The sequence below is a fragment of the Schistocerca gregaria genome, chromosome 9 (assembly GCF_023897955.1).
Source record: "Schistocerca gregaria isolate iqSchGreg1 chromosome 9, iqSchGreg1.2, whole genome shotgun sequence".
In the NCBI taxonomy this organism is placed as follows: domain Eukaryota; kingdom Metazoa; phylum Arthropoda; class Insecta; order Orthoptera; family Acrididae; genus Schistocerca; species Schistocerca gregaria.
The window spans coordinates 166,792,672-166,811,181 of NC_064928.1; the positions used below are offsets into that span (position 1 = coordinate 166,792,672).

General features: G+C 42.7%; 1 protein-coding gene across 1 annotated transcript in view; it reads left to right on the forward strand.

The window, feature by feature from the left end:
- LOC126292034 (hexosaminidase D-like) overlaps positions 1 to 18,510 on the forward strand; it is a 363,487-nt gene that overhangs the window by 323,844 nt on the left and 21,133 nt on the right. Inside the window, exon 8 of the mRNA XM_049985827.1 lies at positions 4,984 to 5,262. Coding sequence (XP_049841784.1) covers positions 4,984 to 5,262 — 279 coding nt within the window. The remainder of the gene's footprint in view (positions 1 to 4,983; positions 5,263 to 18,510) is intronic.

Consider the following 18,510-nt stretch of genomic DNA (forward strand, 5'->3'; position numbering starts at 1 on the left):
CGATCGGCTACAATCCGACCTTTATCAAAGTCGGAAACGTGATGGTACACATTTCTCCTCCTTACACGAGGCATCACAACAACGTTTCACGAGGCAACGCCGGTCAACTGCTGTTTGTGTATGAGAAATCGGTCGAAAACTTTGCTCATGTCAGCACGTTGTAGGTGTCGCCACCGGCGCCAACCTTGTGTGAATGACCTTGAAAGCTAATGATTTGCATATCGCAACATCTTCCTGTCAAATTTAGCATCTGTAGCACGTCATCCTCGTGGTGTAGCAATTTTAATGGCCAGTAGTGTATTTGTTCATATGGGCGAAAGTCTCGTATCGAAAGCGTTGTAGCTGGTTGCCTATGTGCCGCGCCAGGCCGCCTGTAGTTTTAACAAGGCGGCCGGCCACGAAAAATCATTTCCGGTCACCACCGTTCTGCTTCCGCTGCCATAGCGCCGCAGTCCGGAAGCTGAGGTTTGATAACTGGCGGCTGTGTAAGTAATGAATCTGGAAAGACGGCGTCAGTTGTCGAGCAGCCGCAAGTGCAGCAACATCGAGACCGATTAGTTATGCCGCGTTATTTTAGGATGAATAGGCGTTCGCGTCTTACAGGTTTTAAAGCAATAGGCAACATTTCTATTACTACCAATAATTACGAAGGCGACAGAAACATCTTGCCTGGGCCATGGGTATTTGGCGGTGGAGTTTTGAACTTCACTCTCACTAACAAGGATACGAGTGAACACGGAAACGGCTGGGTCACCGTTGCTCATGTACGTGGACCAAAAGTCGATACAGTAAAAGGGCTAGACAACTTCAATCCACGTGATGTCATCGCTTGTCAAACATCTCAGATTTGTAAAGTTTACAACAGGGGTAAAGGTTCATCGTATTACATGCCGACTCTGCCTTTAGTTGTCCAAGTATTCACTCTATTTTGCTTCATGATTGTTAATCTTCGAAATTACGGGGGGGGGGGGGGGGCAGCTGTCACCCAGGCGACCAATAATTTAACCGAAATTCACGTGAATGCTTCAGGGTTAAATGGTGATGCAGTTGTACTTGATGTATATTTGTCGTTTCTCAAAAAATTCGTTATTCAGAATGAGATGTTCACTCTGCAGTGGAGTGTGCGCTGATATGAAACTTCTGGGAGATTAAAACTGTGTACCGGACCGAGACTCGAATTCGGGACCCTTGCCTTTCGTGGGCAAGTGCTCTACCATCTGAGCTACCTAACCATGACTCACGCCTACCTCACAGTTGTACTCCGCCAGTAGGCAAATGTCCCGAGTTCGAGTCTCGGTCCAGCACACAGTTTTAATCTGCCAGGAAGTTTCAAATTCGGTATTATTGAATTATTCTTGGCTCTCTAAAAGCATGAAGTGGTATTTGGTACAAACTGTCGGGTATGGACGGGGGTAGACAATTTCAGAGAATTTCACACTCAGATTGCCTCCTAATCGTGACTTATTTTTGTTTCATAATCGAAAAAAATGTCTTTTACGCATTGTATTGTAGTACTTTGGCAACTTCGTTATGGGTACGTGGAAATTACCTGAGGAAAGCAACGTGAAACACCTTCCAGTGTCTTAATGTGGACAGAGTGCAGCCAGGTCCAAGTAAAACGCGAGGTCGGCAACCCATTCAGAATGTTCTCATTCTCGTTCCTGCACTCCTGTTTCCCTCATAAATTCAGCAGTTAGTTTTAATCGAAAAATCGTTCCAGGCATGCCCCGTCGACTTAACCAACGTACTTCGCAGTAATATTTACGGTCTCCATGCTCTTTGATCAGTTACATCGAAGCCCATTGCAATTGACACCCTGCATGGGACATGAGAAATTTTACTATTCGTACCACAAATTTCTTCAAGTGCTCTATGTCTGGAAATTTAGTATAGAAAGATTTTTACGATAACATTGGAAGCTGAAGAAGTGAATTAAAATTCGTGCTGCGGCCGGGACTTGAACCCGAATCTTCTTGCTTACTACGCAGATATGCTGACCATTACAACCTATGGTCAACGTACCTGCACGAATTACCCAAGTCGAATACCCTCCGCAACACGAACTCCAAATCTCCCCTTATATTGTAACTATTACCACGGCTCTCCGATATTGGAATAGCAGCCCAGCATTGGACGTAATGGGAAAGTGCTGTACTACATGTGATCGTACAGATCTTAAATTAAATTTTCCCCGAGACATTTAGGTCTCTATCTACGATAACGTTGGAATCTGAACAAGTGAATTAAAATTTTTGCTTCGGCCGAGATGCCTAGTAAGCAAGAAGACCTGATTCCCAGCCACAGCACAGCACTAAAATTTACGGTCCCTTAGTGGTGCAAAAATTTTAAGGTGCTAAGCTAATGTAAATCAAGAGATATGGGCAATTGTGTAAGATATTTTGATACTCGCAAACTCACTCATCAAAACCTGTACAAGAGGCTTACTTCTCATTGACCTAGAATCATGGCATTTGACAAGAAGTAAGATTTCACAAAACAACCAATGCAAAAAAATCTGGAAAATGTTAATTTGTAGTTACATCACACGAAAAAAGAAATGTGTATTTGACATCCGTCTCTTTCGATCACTTTCTCTTAGGAACGGGTAGCCATATCAATTTGAAATTTATGTCACATATTCAGGTGTATGGCACCTTGGCGATGTCATACATGTAATCTTTTATGCAAATGCACCCAAATTATATGGTCATTTACGTCGTATATGTTAATAGTGGCAAACTCAGTCATCAAAACCTATAGGGTACTCCTTGTTGACGTCGAATCACGAAATATGCCAAGAGTCAAGGTTTAGCAGTACAACCAAAGAAAAAAAATCCGAAAATCGTTAATTAACAATTACTTCTCATGGAAAAAACCTTTTGTTTGTCACTTGCCATCCGACTTAAAACTCAAATTAAAACTTTCTGGAAAGTCGTGGAATGCCTGGGATCTATATGTTGCCAGTATCAATGACGATTACAGGCAAAAATCTTCGAGATTCTCGATTACCAGTATGGGTGGACCGTGTATAAACATAATTTACTGTGTGCGAAACCCTCACTACACTATTCCTACTCGCAACTGGTCAATATTTTTTATTTCGAATTAGCCGAGAATGCGGTAAAGTCTTTGAGTTAACACTTCGCTGGTTCTTCGAGAATATTGTTCTTTCTCTTCTTGTGCTCTTCCGGGTCTTGATTTTTACCCCATCTTGAGAGCCTGCTGTTTCTTATTGGGTGCATGTGGCCTTTCACATTTTCTACTTTTTTTCCTACTTCTCTTAGCCATGTGGTTATCAATTTCCAGTTGCTTAGTTAAACAAGGATTCGTTTAGTTATGTTGTCATTATTTAACCTACATGTATGTTCACAGGATTTTCCTGCAACTCATTAAATCTGTTAACTTCTAAATTTGCACACTTTAGATTTTAATCTGTGTTTTTTCACTGCTGCTTTCGGTTCTGTTATTTTTCTTAGAGTTCCTCTTCCAATTTTTTTCTACTTTTTCGAGCACTCCGAACTTCCAGTACCTTGTCTCCTACCTTCCAAACTTCGCAGACGAGGTACTGGCATAATTGAAGCTGTGAGGACGGGGCGTGAGTCGTGGTTGGGTAGCTCAGTTGGTAGAGCACTTGTCCGCAAAAGGCAAAGGTCCTGAGTTCGAGTCTCGGTCCGGCACATAGTTTTAATCTGCCAGGAAGTTTCATATCAGCGCACACTCCGCTGCAGAGTGCGGTTTTCTTAGCCATGTGGTTTACAATTTCCAGTTGCTTACTTAACCAAGGATTCGTTTAGTTATGTGGTTATTATTTAACCTACACGCATGTTCACAGGATTTTCCTTCATCTCGCCGGCCGCGGTGGCCGTGCGGTTTTGGCGCTGCAGTCCGGAACCGCGGGGCTGCTACGGTCGCAGGTTCGAATCCTGCCTCGGGCATGGGTGTGTGTGATGTCCTTAGGTTAGTTAGCTTTAAGTAGTTCTAAGTTCTAGGGGACTTATGACCTCAGATGTTGAGTCCCATAGTGCTCAGAGCCATTTGAACCATTTTTTCCTTCATCTCATTACATCTGTTAACTTTTAAACTTTCAGACATAGTTCTGTATTAGATCTTAATCTGTATTGTTTCGCTACTGCTTTTCGCTTCTGTTGTTTTTATTCGGGTACCTCTTCCAATTTTTTCTACTTTTTCGAGCTCTCCGAGCTGGTCTCCTACCTTCCAAACTTGGCAGACGAGGTACTGGCAGAACTGAAGCTGTGGGGACGAGTCGTGAGTCGTGGTTGGGTAGCTCAAATGGTAGAGCACTTGCTCGCTAAGGGCAAATGTCCCGAGTTCGAGCCTCGGTCCCGCACACAGTTAGAATCTGCCAGGATGTTTCATATCAGCGCACACTCCGCTGCAGAGTGTGCTTTTCTTAACCATGTGGTTTTCAGTTTCCAGTTGCTTGGTTAACCAGGGATTCGTTAGTTATGTGGTCATTATTTAAACTAGATGTATGTTCGCAGGATTTTCCTTCATGTCATTATATCTATTAACTTTTAAACTTTCAGATATAGTTCTGTATTAGATCTTAATCTGTATTGTTTGGCTACTGCTTTTCGCTTCTGTTGTTTTTATTCGGATACCTCTTCCAATTTTTTCTACTTTTTCGAGCTCTCCGAGCTGGTCTCCTACCTTCCAAACTTCGTAGACGAGGTACTGGCAGAACTGAAGCTGTGGGGACGGGTCCTGAGTCGTATTTGGGTAGCTCAGATGGTAGCGTACTTGTCCGCAAAATGCAAAGGTCGCGGGTTCCAGTCTCGGTCCGGCACACAGTTTTAATCTGCCAAGAAGTTTCATATCAGCGCACACTCCGCTGCAGAGTGAAAATCTCACTCTTTATTTCATATTGTTCACTAATTGTCACCCTATGCGTTTTTGAAGTACAAAACAGACTCGTCGGACAGTGGTGGCAGTGCGGTGAGACCAGGAGTGTTGTGCCGCCAGGGGGCGTCCGGTGAGACGGCGCTGGCGCCCGACTTGCGTCGCACGGCTGCCAACCACGCGGCGTGGATGCGGCTGGTGTCGGGCGGGGTGCCCGGCTCCGAGGTGGACACGCCGGCGTTTCGCGGGGTCGTGCTGACGGGCTGGTCGCGCTACGACCACTTCGCGGCGCTCTGTGAGACGCTGCCCGTGGCGCTGCCGTCGCTGCTGCTCGCGCTGCTCGTCGTCGACGAGGCGGAGCGCCAGGGGCCCAGGGCCGCGCGCGGGGACCTGCTCGCCAAGGTTGGCACCGCTGCCGCCGACACCTCCTTCACCGTGCCTGAAGAAAGCAGCGTGCGTCACTTTCCTGTACACCGAACAGACAGTACTACAAGTTTCCTTTAATTTACGTCTATGGTCACAATCCTTTCTGTTTAACAGATTACCTGGTTTCGGTCTTTAATGACCATCATCTGATCTATCTCATAAAAGCGAACTACTAATGCTGATGATAATCATTAAAGACCGAAACCGGTAATCTGTTAAACAGAAAAGATTGTGACCATAGACGTAAATTAAAAGAAACTTATTACATATACGGGTCACTGTGTTTTTTCGCGGCGATGTCGCAACTTGTGAGACAGTACTGTATTGTGCTGTCTGGGGTGGAGCACCACAGGGTTCTGTCTTGTGTCATTTACTGTTTCTAATATACACTACTGGCCATTAAAATTGCTATACCATGCAGATGATAAACGGGTATTCATTGGACAAATATATGGTACTGGAACTGACATGTGATTACATTTCCACCCAAATTGGGTGCAGATCCTGAGAAATCAGTACCCAGAACAACCACCTCTGGCCGTAATAACGGTCTTGATACGCCTGGGCATTGAGTCAAACAGAGCTTGGATGGCCTGTACAGTTGCAGCTACCCAAGCAGCTTCAACACGATACCACAGTTCATCAGAAGTAGCGACAGGCGTATTGTGACGAGCCAGTTGCGCCGCCACCACTGACCAGACGTTTTCAATTGGTGAGAGATCTGGAGAATGTGCTGCCCAGGGCAGCAGTCGAACGTTTTTTGTATCCAGAAATGCCCGTACAGGACCTGCAACATGCGATCTTGCATTATCATGCTGAAATGTAGGTTTTCGCAGGGATCGAATGAAGGGTAGAGCCACAGGTCGTAACACGTCTGAAATGTAACGTCCACTGTTCAAAGTGCCGTCAATGCGAACAAGAGGTAATCAATGGTACCATATAGCATCAAGCCGGGTGAAACGCCAGTATGGCGATGACGAAAACACGCTTCCAATGTGCGTTCACCGCGATGTCGCCAAAACACGGATACGGCCGGCATCATGCAAACCGAACCTGGATTCATCCGAAAAAATTAGGTTTTGCCATTCGTGCACCCAGGTTCGTCGTCGAGTGCACAATCTCTTGCGCTCCTGTCTATAATGATGCGTCAAGGGTAACTGCAGACATGGTCTCCGAACTGATAGTCCATGCTGCTGCAAAGGTCGTCGAACTGTTCGTACATATGGTTGTTGTCTGGCAAACGTCCCCATCTGTTGACTCGAGGATCGAGTCTGCACGATCCGCTACAGCCATGCGGGTAAGATGCCTGTCATCTCGACTGCTAGTGATACCAGACTGTTGGGATCCAGCACGGCGTGCCGTATTACCCTCCTGAACCCACCAATTCCATATTTTGCTAACAGTCATAGGATCTCGACCAACGCGACCAGCAATGTCGCGATACGATAAACCGCAATCGAGATAGCCTACAATCCGACCTTTATCAAAGTCGGAAACGTGATGGTACTCAATTCTCCTCCTTACACGAGGCCGCACAACAACGATTCATCAGGCGACGCCGGTGAACTGCTGTTTGTGTATGGCAAATTGGTTGGAAATTTTCTTCATGTCAGCACGTTGTGTGAATGCTCTGAAAAGCTAATAATTTGCATATCACAGCGTCTTCTTCCTGTCGGTTAAATTTCGCGTTTGTAACGCATCATCTTCGTGGTGTTGCAATTTTAATGGCCAGTAGTGTACATCGATTAGTTTTCACTTAAACTGAACCACATCCAAGGTTGGCATCACTGCCACTAAAATAGACAAGACAGAAATCACTATACAGTATGAAGGATGAATAACACGCCTATCCCCATCCAGATTCAAGACAAAAGTTTATTTAGCAAAATCAGGTTGGGTAAATTTTGAAAACATATGTATGTAAAACAGGACCTCGCAATGCTGTCATATAATGGAGCACATCAGACTGTATAGACGATCATGTATCACCCCACACTACTGTACCAGCCGTCGTAGCTCACTGAGTAGACTGCTGGGACATCAAACCCACATCCACTGTGGAGCTATGGTTCGATTACTCATTAGCGTGAACATCATTTCCTCACATGACAATAGCATATGACAGTGGGATCCATTAACCTGAATGCATGTGTCTACTAACGTGTAGGCTAGCTTCCCGGGGAGTACAAAAACGATGCTTTTGGTGCTGAGTGCATCCGATAACCAAGTCACTGCTGCTTCTCTTTCCTATGCTGCACAGTACCCTCAAAGTATCCCAATAAGAACGTTTTTTTTTTTGTGACCTCGAGTGACGCCTTCAGAAAACTGGTAATATTCCTTTACAAGTAATATTCCTTTACAAGTAATACACAGACGCAAACCAAGGACTAAATGTACTCCACACACAGAGTTAGCGATTCTTGAAACCGCTCACCAGTTACCTCAGTTAGGCACCTGTGATATTGCAAGGCAGTTCCAGATATCTCAATGTCTGGTTGCTGAAGTGTTGCGCAATGAAGACCTGAGTGGATTACACATTAACTCACTACGTCCGAGAAGTACATTAAATGTCTTCTGTACCAAGTGGAAGGTAACAAACGTTTTATAAATCACATGATATGGACTTACGAATTTAGCTTCAGTCGTGAAGTTATTTTCAACCTCCACATTGGCCGTTATTGGTCGGAACACAACCCACATGTCACCCATGTACTTGGCTTTCAGGCAAGCTTTGGCAAAACCCTGTGGGCTGCAATAATGAAGGATGTGCTTTTGGGCCCTTAACTATTGTTTAACAAGTTGAATGCGCATCTCTACATACATTAATTTCCAGTACTTTTTGTGAGGCTGTAGAAAACATTCCACTTCATATTTGCGAAGATACGGTTTCAGCAAGATGGTGCACGACCACACTTTTGGATGAATGTATGTAACTATTTAAATGAATCTTTTCAAGGAAAATGGATTGGTCAAACGTGGAGGTCGAAAGTGGACTCCACGTTGCCCAGACCTTAACCAACTAGATTTTTATTTGTCGTGACACTTAAAGGAACAAGTTTACAGCACTCCACCCATACATGTACACAACCTAATAGCCTACATGCATGCCGCTTTGGGAATGGTGGATACAGGTGTATTTCATATGGTCCAGAAATGTATGAACCAGTAAGTGGCGAAGTGTTTGCAAAAAATAAGGTGGTCACTTTGAACATCTGCTCTAAAGCTAACATTAGTCATAAATGTACATACTGTCTCTATGAAGACCTCAGATTTACACACTGGAATTATTGTGCATAGTACATCGTGCACTCTAGTGTAGCCTACCTGTTGCGTTCTTTGCACTTTGTTGGATAAAGACGATGGTACGGTATCCACTATTATTGTCTATTAGCTTTATATGTATCATGGATGAAACGAAGAGGTTGTTTACACCTTTAAGAAGTTTTTGTTATCACTTAACGTTTAAATAAAGGAAACAGTGACAGAGAGAAATACACAAGGTACCACATTGTGGAGCTGTAAACTGGATATAGTTCGATGCTTTAACTGAAAAAAGAAAAATTGCGTGAACGCAACTCGGACAACGGAGAGTCTGGATTGTCACGCCTCACTAAACTAATGGGAGAGCCCTGGCACAGCCCAGAGTTCATGCTACCTGTTTTTGGCCACACTGCACGCAGTTACAGCTTTGCCAGAGCCTAATTTTTTGAATCGAATTTCTATTAAACTTGTTGGTGGGACTAGGTTTTGCTAGATACATCGTCGCTTTGAATTAGGATGAGGAATGGCACGGTTACCGCCAAATAGAAAATGTTTTATTTAACTGCATATCAGTTGCATATCTACCACATAATCACTTATAATTTAACGCCATCGGAGATATTACAGGCTTCCATGTTGGATCCTTCACTGTGTCCAGTACAGTAAATGAACGTCCACATGTCATGTTTGGCACTCCTGTCACTAAAATACTCACCACCTGTTGACATAATGCGATGTATGGTAGGTATATGAATTCCTCAGCTATCATACATGCAGCTCTTATATGTGTGGAGTACCTCAGAGTCCTATTTTGCTTCGTTTATTGTATCCACTACACATTATTCCACTTTTAATGGGCTGCTAGCGAAGATCACCATTAGAACGAGAAAAATATTTAATATTTGCGTGACAGAAAGCAGTAGCATATCCACCACACAGGCACTAATAAGGCAATTAGCTGGTCTCTACTTGTCTGTAATACGGAGCATATACTCTCCGTCCAAACAGGCCTTGGGAGGCCCAATTGCACCGACCGGCTGCCTTGTCAGCATCAGCCCAGAGACGTCACTGGATGTGGAGGGGCATGTGGTCAGCACACCGCTCTCCTGGCCGTATGTAAGTTCACGAGACAGGAGCCGCTACTTCATCAATCAAGTAGCTCCTCAGTTTGCCTCACAAGGGCTGAGTGCACGCTGCTTACTAACAGCGCTCGGCCGACCGGATGGTCACCCATTGAAGTGCTAGCCCAGCCGGACAGGAACTTTGGTGATCTGATGGGAACCGGTGTTACCACTGCAACAAGGCCATTGGCCATGATATACTAGAAGCCCATATACTCCTAGGGACTTTGCGCAATTTGGGAAACAAGTAGAGGTTATATTCATATCCATTCATAAAAGAACAGTAGATCTTCAAGTATTGAAGTCATTAGTATATTTTTAAAAAATTAAATGAAAGGATTTACACCAGTGTTTATTAATGAACTATCGGAAGTTGTTGCCTAGTAAGCTGCAACGTGTTGGGTTAGTGGTTTTGTTGGCGAAATTTCCAAATGCCTTGTCTCAGTCAAGTGTAATATGAGTGTGTAAAATGCCGTAGTTTGGTCACAAGAAAGGTAGTGCTCTGCTCTAAGCTAAATCACTATCATATGCTAAAGTTGAAAAGGAACCCATCTTATCATTGGGTTATGTCATCACTGTATCAGTTTTAATCATACTGTTTTAAAGGATATATGAATGGAAATTCTTGTTTGTAGATGCATAAAAAGTGGATAATACCTCAACACAAAAAACAGGAATGTCAGATCATATTTGGTTGCAGAAGGACAGAGTCCAACACATTGCAGTTCAGATCGCTAAGTTCCTTGATAGATAATTCTGAGGCCTGTGGGTTGAGGGTGGTTTAACAACATATCCAGCTCCATTGTTTTAGTCATCACAGAATCCAAATTTATCACTCCAGACAACCCATTACGGGGAAAAATCATGTCTCATCTAGCTGAATGTCATATGCAAAAGAATTGCACAAAAGTGTTGAGGAAGTCTTTTGAGATGAGATGATCTGCAACATGTCGATGACAATATGAAGCCAAATAGGTCTGTGCCTAAGGCAAGATGCATAAATAGATAAAGTAGTTCAATACACAATATTCTATTTGATTTATGGATACAGCAACTTCTTGTACACAATTTGCATTAATGGATCCTGTACAACTAATACACTTTACAACTAATACTTTAACTAGTAACACCCCCCCCCCTACCCCTCTCCAGCGTTCTGTATAGATTCGAACTCCCGTGCATAAACCTCTTCAACGTCCGAGTAGTTTACCAATGAGTATTTCACGCACCTCATTGATTATGACATTATATCTCATGCACTAAGTATTGTACAAAAACATAACTTTGCAGGTATATTCAGTAGTACACGTAGATACTGTCTCAAAATATGTTGAGAATAGAATTAGTATTGAAGACGTAAGAAATTGAAACGTCATGCCTGATGATAAAGTTTTGCTGTATAGTTAGCGAAAAGGTGGTATTTTTTTGCTTTCATCATTTTGTGGGGAGGGGGGGGGGGGTTATCAGCGAGAAAAAGTTTTTTTAAGGGTTTTTAATTATGTGTAAAGTTTGTTGGAAGACGCTAAGCACTCTCAAATACTATATCAACATAATCTGTGTAATTTGTGTGCTGTGAATTACCCTGACAGTGTTTAACTGTAGTTCTTGTCTTACTGTGTTAAACTTTTAACATAGGATTTCACATCTCAATCAGTACATCATGGCAGCATTTAAATTTTTACATTCAGTCAATTATTATACACACATTAAAAAAGTTTAGCATCACCCCAGTTCCCAGATCTACTAAAGATAGACGTTGACTGTGGATATCGTATCACAGATGCAGTCCCTTTGACTGTTCAGAGATGTCACTAAACTCGCCGAAAGGTGTAAACAACCATCTATGAACCGAGGTGGTCCGATAGCCTATCAGTTCCAGTCACTCCACCAGGAAGGTTGTACACAGCTCGTGTTGTCTGTAGTTCAACCATGCCTAGACGGTCAATACTGCGATTCGATCGCGTCCGCATTGTTACTTTGTGCCAGGAAGGGCTCTCAACAAGGGAAGCGTCCAGGCGTCTCGGAGTGAACCAAAGCGATGTTGTTCAAACATGGAGGAGATACAGAGAGACAGGAACTGTCTATGACATGCCTCGCTCAGGCCACCCAAGAGCTACTACTGCGGTGGATGACCGATACCTACGGATTATGGCTCGGTGTAACCCTGACAGCATCCCCAACATGTTGAATAATGCTTTTCGTCCAGCCACAGGACGTCGCGTCACGACTCAAACTGTCCGCAATAAGCTGCACGATGCGCAACTTCATTCCCGCCGTCCACGGCGAGGTCCATCTTAGCAACCACGACACCATGGAGCACGGTACAAATGGTCCCAACAACATGCCGAATGGACCGCTCGGGATTGGCATCATGTTCTCTTTACCGATGAGTGTCACATATGCCTTCAACCAGACAATCGTCGGAGACGTGTTTGGAGGCAACCTGGTCACGCTGAACGCCTTAGACACACTGTCCAGTGACTGCAGCAAGGTGCCAGCCGGTGTGCCCGAGCGGCTCTAGGCACTTCAGTCTGGAACCGCTACACCGCTACGGTCCCAGCTTCGAATCCTGCCTCGGACATGGATGTGTGCGATGTCCTAAGGTTAGTTAGGGGACTGATGACCTCAGATGTTAAGTCCCATAGTGCTCAGAGCCATTTAAATCATTTTCCCTGCTGTTTTGGTGTACCGTTATGTGGGGCCGACGTACGCTGCTGGTGGTCATGGAAGGCACCATAACAACTGTACGATACGTGAATGCCATCCTCCGACCGCAAATGCAATCACATCGGCAGCATATAGGCGACGCATTCGTTTTCATGGACGACAATTCGCCCCCCCCCCCCCCACCCCCATCGTGCACAACTTGTGAATGATTTCCTTCAGGATAAGGACATCACTCGATTAGAGTGGCCAGCATGTTCTCCAGACATGAACCCTATCGAATATGCCTGGGATAGATTGAAAAGAGCTGTTTATGGACGACGTGACCCACCAACCACTCTAAGGGGTCTACGCCGAATCGCCGTTGAGAAATGGGACAATCTTACCAACAGTGCCGTGATGAACTTGTGGATAGTATGCCACGACGAATACATGCATGCATTAGTGCAAGAAGACGTGCTACTGGGTATTAGAGGTACCAATGTGTACAGCAGTCTGGACCACCACCTCTGAAGGTCTCGCTGAATGGGGGTACAACATGCAATATGTGGTTTTCATGAGCAATAAAAAGGGCAGAAATGATGTATATGCTGATCTCTATTCCAATTTCCTGTACAGTTTCCGGAACTCTCGGAATCGAGGTGATGCCAGACATTTTTGATGTGTCTGAAGTAATGAATATCGATATTTGTTGCACTTGTAATCTGATAGGTGGCAACGCAACACATACTATGCCACGATTTCAGCAGATGACCTATTTTCACTAAAATGTTCACCAAATTTGATGCTACTGTCAATAAAATAGTCACCATCAGCATGACAAAAAGCAGTCTATAACAGTTCCTTAACGACAAGATAGGCGGTTATAAATTGTAACAGTCTGGAATTATGTACCACAGGGTCCCATCTTCGGTACTTTGTTGAGTCTAATATTTATTAATAGCATTTCACTTTCACTGAGCTGCTTTCCAAGGTTTTCACCACCAGAATACCTGACATGTGTTTGACAGAGAGCGCCCAGTATTAGTTCTATATCCCCACATAGTCACTTATAATACAAGGTAGTTAATAAGGTGTAAAACAGGTTTGTATGTTGGGTCCCTTGTTGTGTCTAATATATGTACGTTAATGATCTGTCACTTTCTCTTAGCTGCTCACCATATTTGGCACTATTTGTGCTATAATGCCTGCCACATGCATTATAGCTTTCATCAGTTCCATAAATAGGAGATAGGTTTGGTGTCCCACAGTGGTCCATCTTGGGTTCTTTGTTGTACATTAGATATTTTAATGATCTTCCACTTTCAATGAACTGCTTACCAAGGTTATAATTGCTGCCATTACGAGGTTCTAAGGCCTCCGATTTTTTTTCTATTTAACTACTAACCCGAAATCGATGAAACTGGCGTTACTTCTCGACGTAATCGCCCTGCAGACGTACACATTTTTCACAACGCCGACGCCATGATTCCATGGCAGCGGCGAAGGCTTCTGTACGAGTCTGTTTTGACCACTGGAAAATCGCTGATGCAATAGCAGCAGGGCTGGTGAATGTGTGGCCACGGAGAGTGTCTTTCATTGTTGAAAAAAGCCAAAAGTCACTAGGAGCCAGGTCAGGTGAGTAGGGAGCATGAGGAATCACTTCAAAGTTGTTATCACGAAGAAACTGTTGCGTAACGTTATCTCGATGTGCGGGTGCGTTGTCTTGGTGAAAGAGCACACGCACATCCCTTCCCGGACGTTTTTGTTGCAGTGCAGGAAGGAATTTGTTCTTCAAAACATTTTCGTAGAATGCATATGTTCCGTAGTGCCCTTTGGAACGCCATTGGTAAGGATTACGCCCTCGCTGTCCCAGAACATGGACACCATTATTTTCTCAGCACTGGCGGTTACCCGAATTTTTTTTTTTTTTGGTGGCGGTGAATCTGTGTGCTTCCATTGAGCTGACTGGCGCTTTGTTTCTGGATTGAAAAATGGAATCTACGTCTCATCCATTTTCACACCTGACGAAAAGAAAGTCCCATTCATGCTGTCGTTGCGCGTCAACATTGCTTGGCAACATGCCACACGGGCAACCATGTTGTCGTCCGTCAGCATTCGTGGCACCCCCCTGGATGACACTTTTCGCATTTTCAGGTCGTCATGCAGGATTGTGTGCACAGAACCCACAGAAATGAAAACTCTGGAGGCGATCTGTTCAACAGTCATTCGGCGTTCCCCCAAAACAATTCTCTCCACTTTCTCGATCATGTCGTCAGACCGGTTTGTGAGAGCCTGAGGTTGTTTCGGTTTGTTGTCACACGATGTTCTGCCTTCATTAAACTGTCGCACCCACGAACACATACACCCATAACTTCATCACCACATGTCTCCTTCAACTGTTTTAGTATTTAAAACAGTTCTCATTCTCGCCGCTGCCGTAGGGTCTACCATCTCTGGGACGTATTGACAATGAACGCGGCCTCATTTTAAAACAATGCGCATGTTTCTATCTCTTTCCAGTCTGGAGAAAAAAAATCGGAGGCCTTAGAACTTGAATGCACCTCGTAAAGTAATCATTAGCTGCGTCACAGAAAGTATCATTTGTCCCTTGTGTATGTCCTTGTCCATGTCCACAAAGTTGGGACTTGCAGTGCAAGGCAAACGACCACAGCGTTCTATATTGGTGACTGATACACTTTAGTGATCTTCCCCATTCACTTTCACTAAACGAAAATACATGGGGATACCTAAAAGTTACCTGCAGTACTAAACCACTGGGCGAAACTTGCAGAGCGCCGATTTCTCTCACTAGCGGTATGTTGTGCAACTGCTTGCATGTCTACTGTTGCCCTTCATGTCGATTGAGTAGGTTTTGTCTGCCAGTATTGAATTTGTTTGCAGCAGCCGTTTTGCTACGACAGTAGCCCATGCAGCTTCCTGCCTGGAAAAAAACTCTGCAGAACTAGCTGAGTTGTTGAAAACAGCACAAAAGGTGAGGCTGTGGAAAAATCAAGTTTATAAATGACTCTAACGTTTAAAAAATGCCTGTATGTTAATTGGAGACGTTCTAGACGTCTTTCAAAAGCCTAAACATTTGAAAATTTCAAGGTAATTAGTGGACTTGAGACTGGAACCGCCGAAGGTCAACTGAGCTTGCAGCAGAGTAACTGGATTTTCTTGGGATTCAGTTCAGCTATATCTGATGGATGGTATGGAAATAAGAAGTGTCACTGTCAAATCTGTGTTTCGAATTCTGCAAGCCCATCATAAGTGTGTTGAGTAAAAGCATGTTGTGCTTGAAAGAACAGCTCCAGACCCACACAGAATTCTTTTCCAAGGACGCTGCTGGTGGAGCTGTGAATACAATCCCAAAACCAAATAAGAATGCATAGCTATGCTCAAGATGAAAATGAGGGGGATCTGTGGCCCACCATTAAAGATGAATATAGAAAATGTTTTATATAATAAATTCATCAAAAGTACAAATATATCATTTATAATACACAGTATTAAATATGGCCAAAGTAGGAAGGATATGAAGTGCAGACTGACAATGGTATGAAAAACGTTTCTGAATAACATAAATCTGTTAGCATCGAATATAGAAAGGTGGCCATGTATGGAAGGGAAACACAGATGAATAACAGTTTAGAAAGGAAGAGAATGAAAGCTTTTGAAATGTGGTGCTACAGAAGAAAGTTGAAGATTAAATGGGTAGATCACATGACTAGTGAGGAGGTACTGAAGAGAATTGTGGAGACAAGAAACTTGTGGTGCAATTTGACTAAAAGAAGGGATTGGTTGATAATATACATTCTGTGGCATGCACTGATGAAGAATTTAGTACTGGGGGGAAGAGTAGGGTGAAAAAATCATAAAGTGAGACCAAGAGGTAAATTCAGTAAGCAGATTCACAAGGTTGTAGACTGCTGTAGTTCTTCAGAGATAAAGAGGCTTGCACAAGATAGATTAGCATGGAGAGCTGTATCAAACCAGTTTTTGGGCTGCAGACCACAACAATACTGATTACTTTGAAGATGAAAAATAAAATTTATAGCTTTCATGTTATTCATGTCTCATATGCGGGTATTCACAGTTGATACAGTTGGGAGATGAGGATATAGTAGACACAATTTACACCTAAAGCAATGGTTATGTTGGCTGAGGTTTTTGCAGAAAATGTACAGGGGCGCACCATCATACAAATTAAGAGTTATTTGGTTGCTGGCGTCAGAGACGTACATTTTTTAAGAGTAGAGTCAGGATTCAGGCATCCTGTGTTGAAAGAAGTCAAAATAAAAGACGAGCCCAACAATATGCTTAAGATTTCACAGAAAAGTTTAGCTTACAAAACATTTCACAATTGGCTAATAAGGTATATTAGCTTCTTGTCTGTTTGTAAAATCTAGAAAGCTATGAAAATACAGACACCCTGTGCTTATTTGAACACCACATATCCTTAGTGTTAGATAAGTTACATATAAAAATTACACTGTAGCAGCTTACTCATGCAGAACTAATATGGGAAAAGGAGGAGTTATTACACATATTAAAGACAGCACCCATGTTCAAGAACAATCAGACAAGTAGATTTTGTGGTGATCAGTATATAGTGTGGTGTGCTTGTAACTTAATTCCGAAAAATAGTTCACTTTAAATTGTAACTCCATGTAGATCCCCATAAGAAATTTTTAACTGTTTATGAGCAGTTTGGGTTCCTTACTATGCCTCGTGCCAGACAGCAGCAAGCAGTCTGTGATGAATTCAATGTAGATTTTCTCAATGATTCTTACAGGAATAAAGTTCTGGAAACCTTATTATATCCTACAGTTTGAATTTAGAAATTAACTTCCCAACATGGGTGTATAAAGACAGTAGGACCCTAATGTTTCCTTTGGCGAGGCTCAAAGGAAGAAAATAACTGCTTACCCAGTAACAAATACGCAATCTGATCATGATGTTAGTTATGATAAATAGAGTCTTACAGTACTGATGCACCTCAGTGGAAGTCAGTCAGAATAATTAATGACTCTAGAACAAATATTTTTTCAGAATGTATAAGATTTGACCTCAGATGAAATTTGCAATGATCCAAATTCTAATATAAAATTTAATCTGTTCCATAAAAAACTCATATCATTATTTGAAAATAACTTTCATCACAAACTTATCAGCAAGAACATTAAACAGTCATGTAAAAATCACTACAGGGGTTAAAGTAGCTTGGTAAAGGAAAAGAGATAAACCTGTTGGTAAGAAAGAGTAGAGATACTGCAGTAGCCACACACAACAAAAAGTACTCAAAATAGCTAAGAAAAGTTATTTAACAGTAAAGGAATATGCACATGTCAGAAATCAGTAATTCCATCAACTAAATTAAGACTGTATGGCATGTAATGAAATGCAAGACAGGACAACCAGCCAAAGAACAGGATAACAGCACTGCTGAACTCATTACTGAATTGAATGCAAAGTCTATAATTGATGAGTCACATGTAGCAAATATATTTAATACTAATTTCTGAAACACAGAAAGAATATGAACAAACAGTTCAAGAGAACAATCACAGTAGTGTGGTGAAAAATCAACTCTCATAACACTCAGTCATATGAACATATCACCAACTTCTCCTTCTGAAATTAAGAAAATTATATATTTTTTTCGAAAATAAAACCTCATATGTATTTGATTGTGTTTCCAATAGAGTACTAAATATTTGTTTCACTGTCTCAAGGCAGTTTTGCAGAGAGACTGAAATGTGCTCTTGTAAACTCCTTTCTGAGGATGGCGATAAGATAGATGTTAATAACTACTGATGTGTTCCACTATGACATAATTATCCAAAATTTTTGAGAAAGTGTATTCCGGAATAGTATCCCACTGGAGCAACGATAATATCCTCAGCAGATCACAGTTCGTGTCTCAGAAGAGTTACTCGACTGAGAAGGCCATTGACATGTTCACTCACCAGATTTTACAAGCATTAAATAACAATATAGCACAAACGGAGATTTTATGGAATTGATGGTACAACCAGAAAATGGATAATGCGATATCTGTCCAAAAGAATGCAGTAAGATGTGCTTAGTAATTCAGTGACTGTAGTTCAGGGACATAATTCTGAATGGGGATAAATCACATATGGAATCCCCCAAGGCTCAAACTTGCGTCCACAATTATTCCTCAGATACGTAA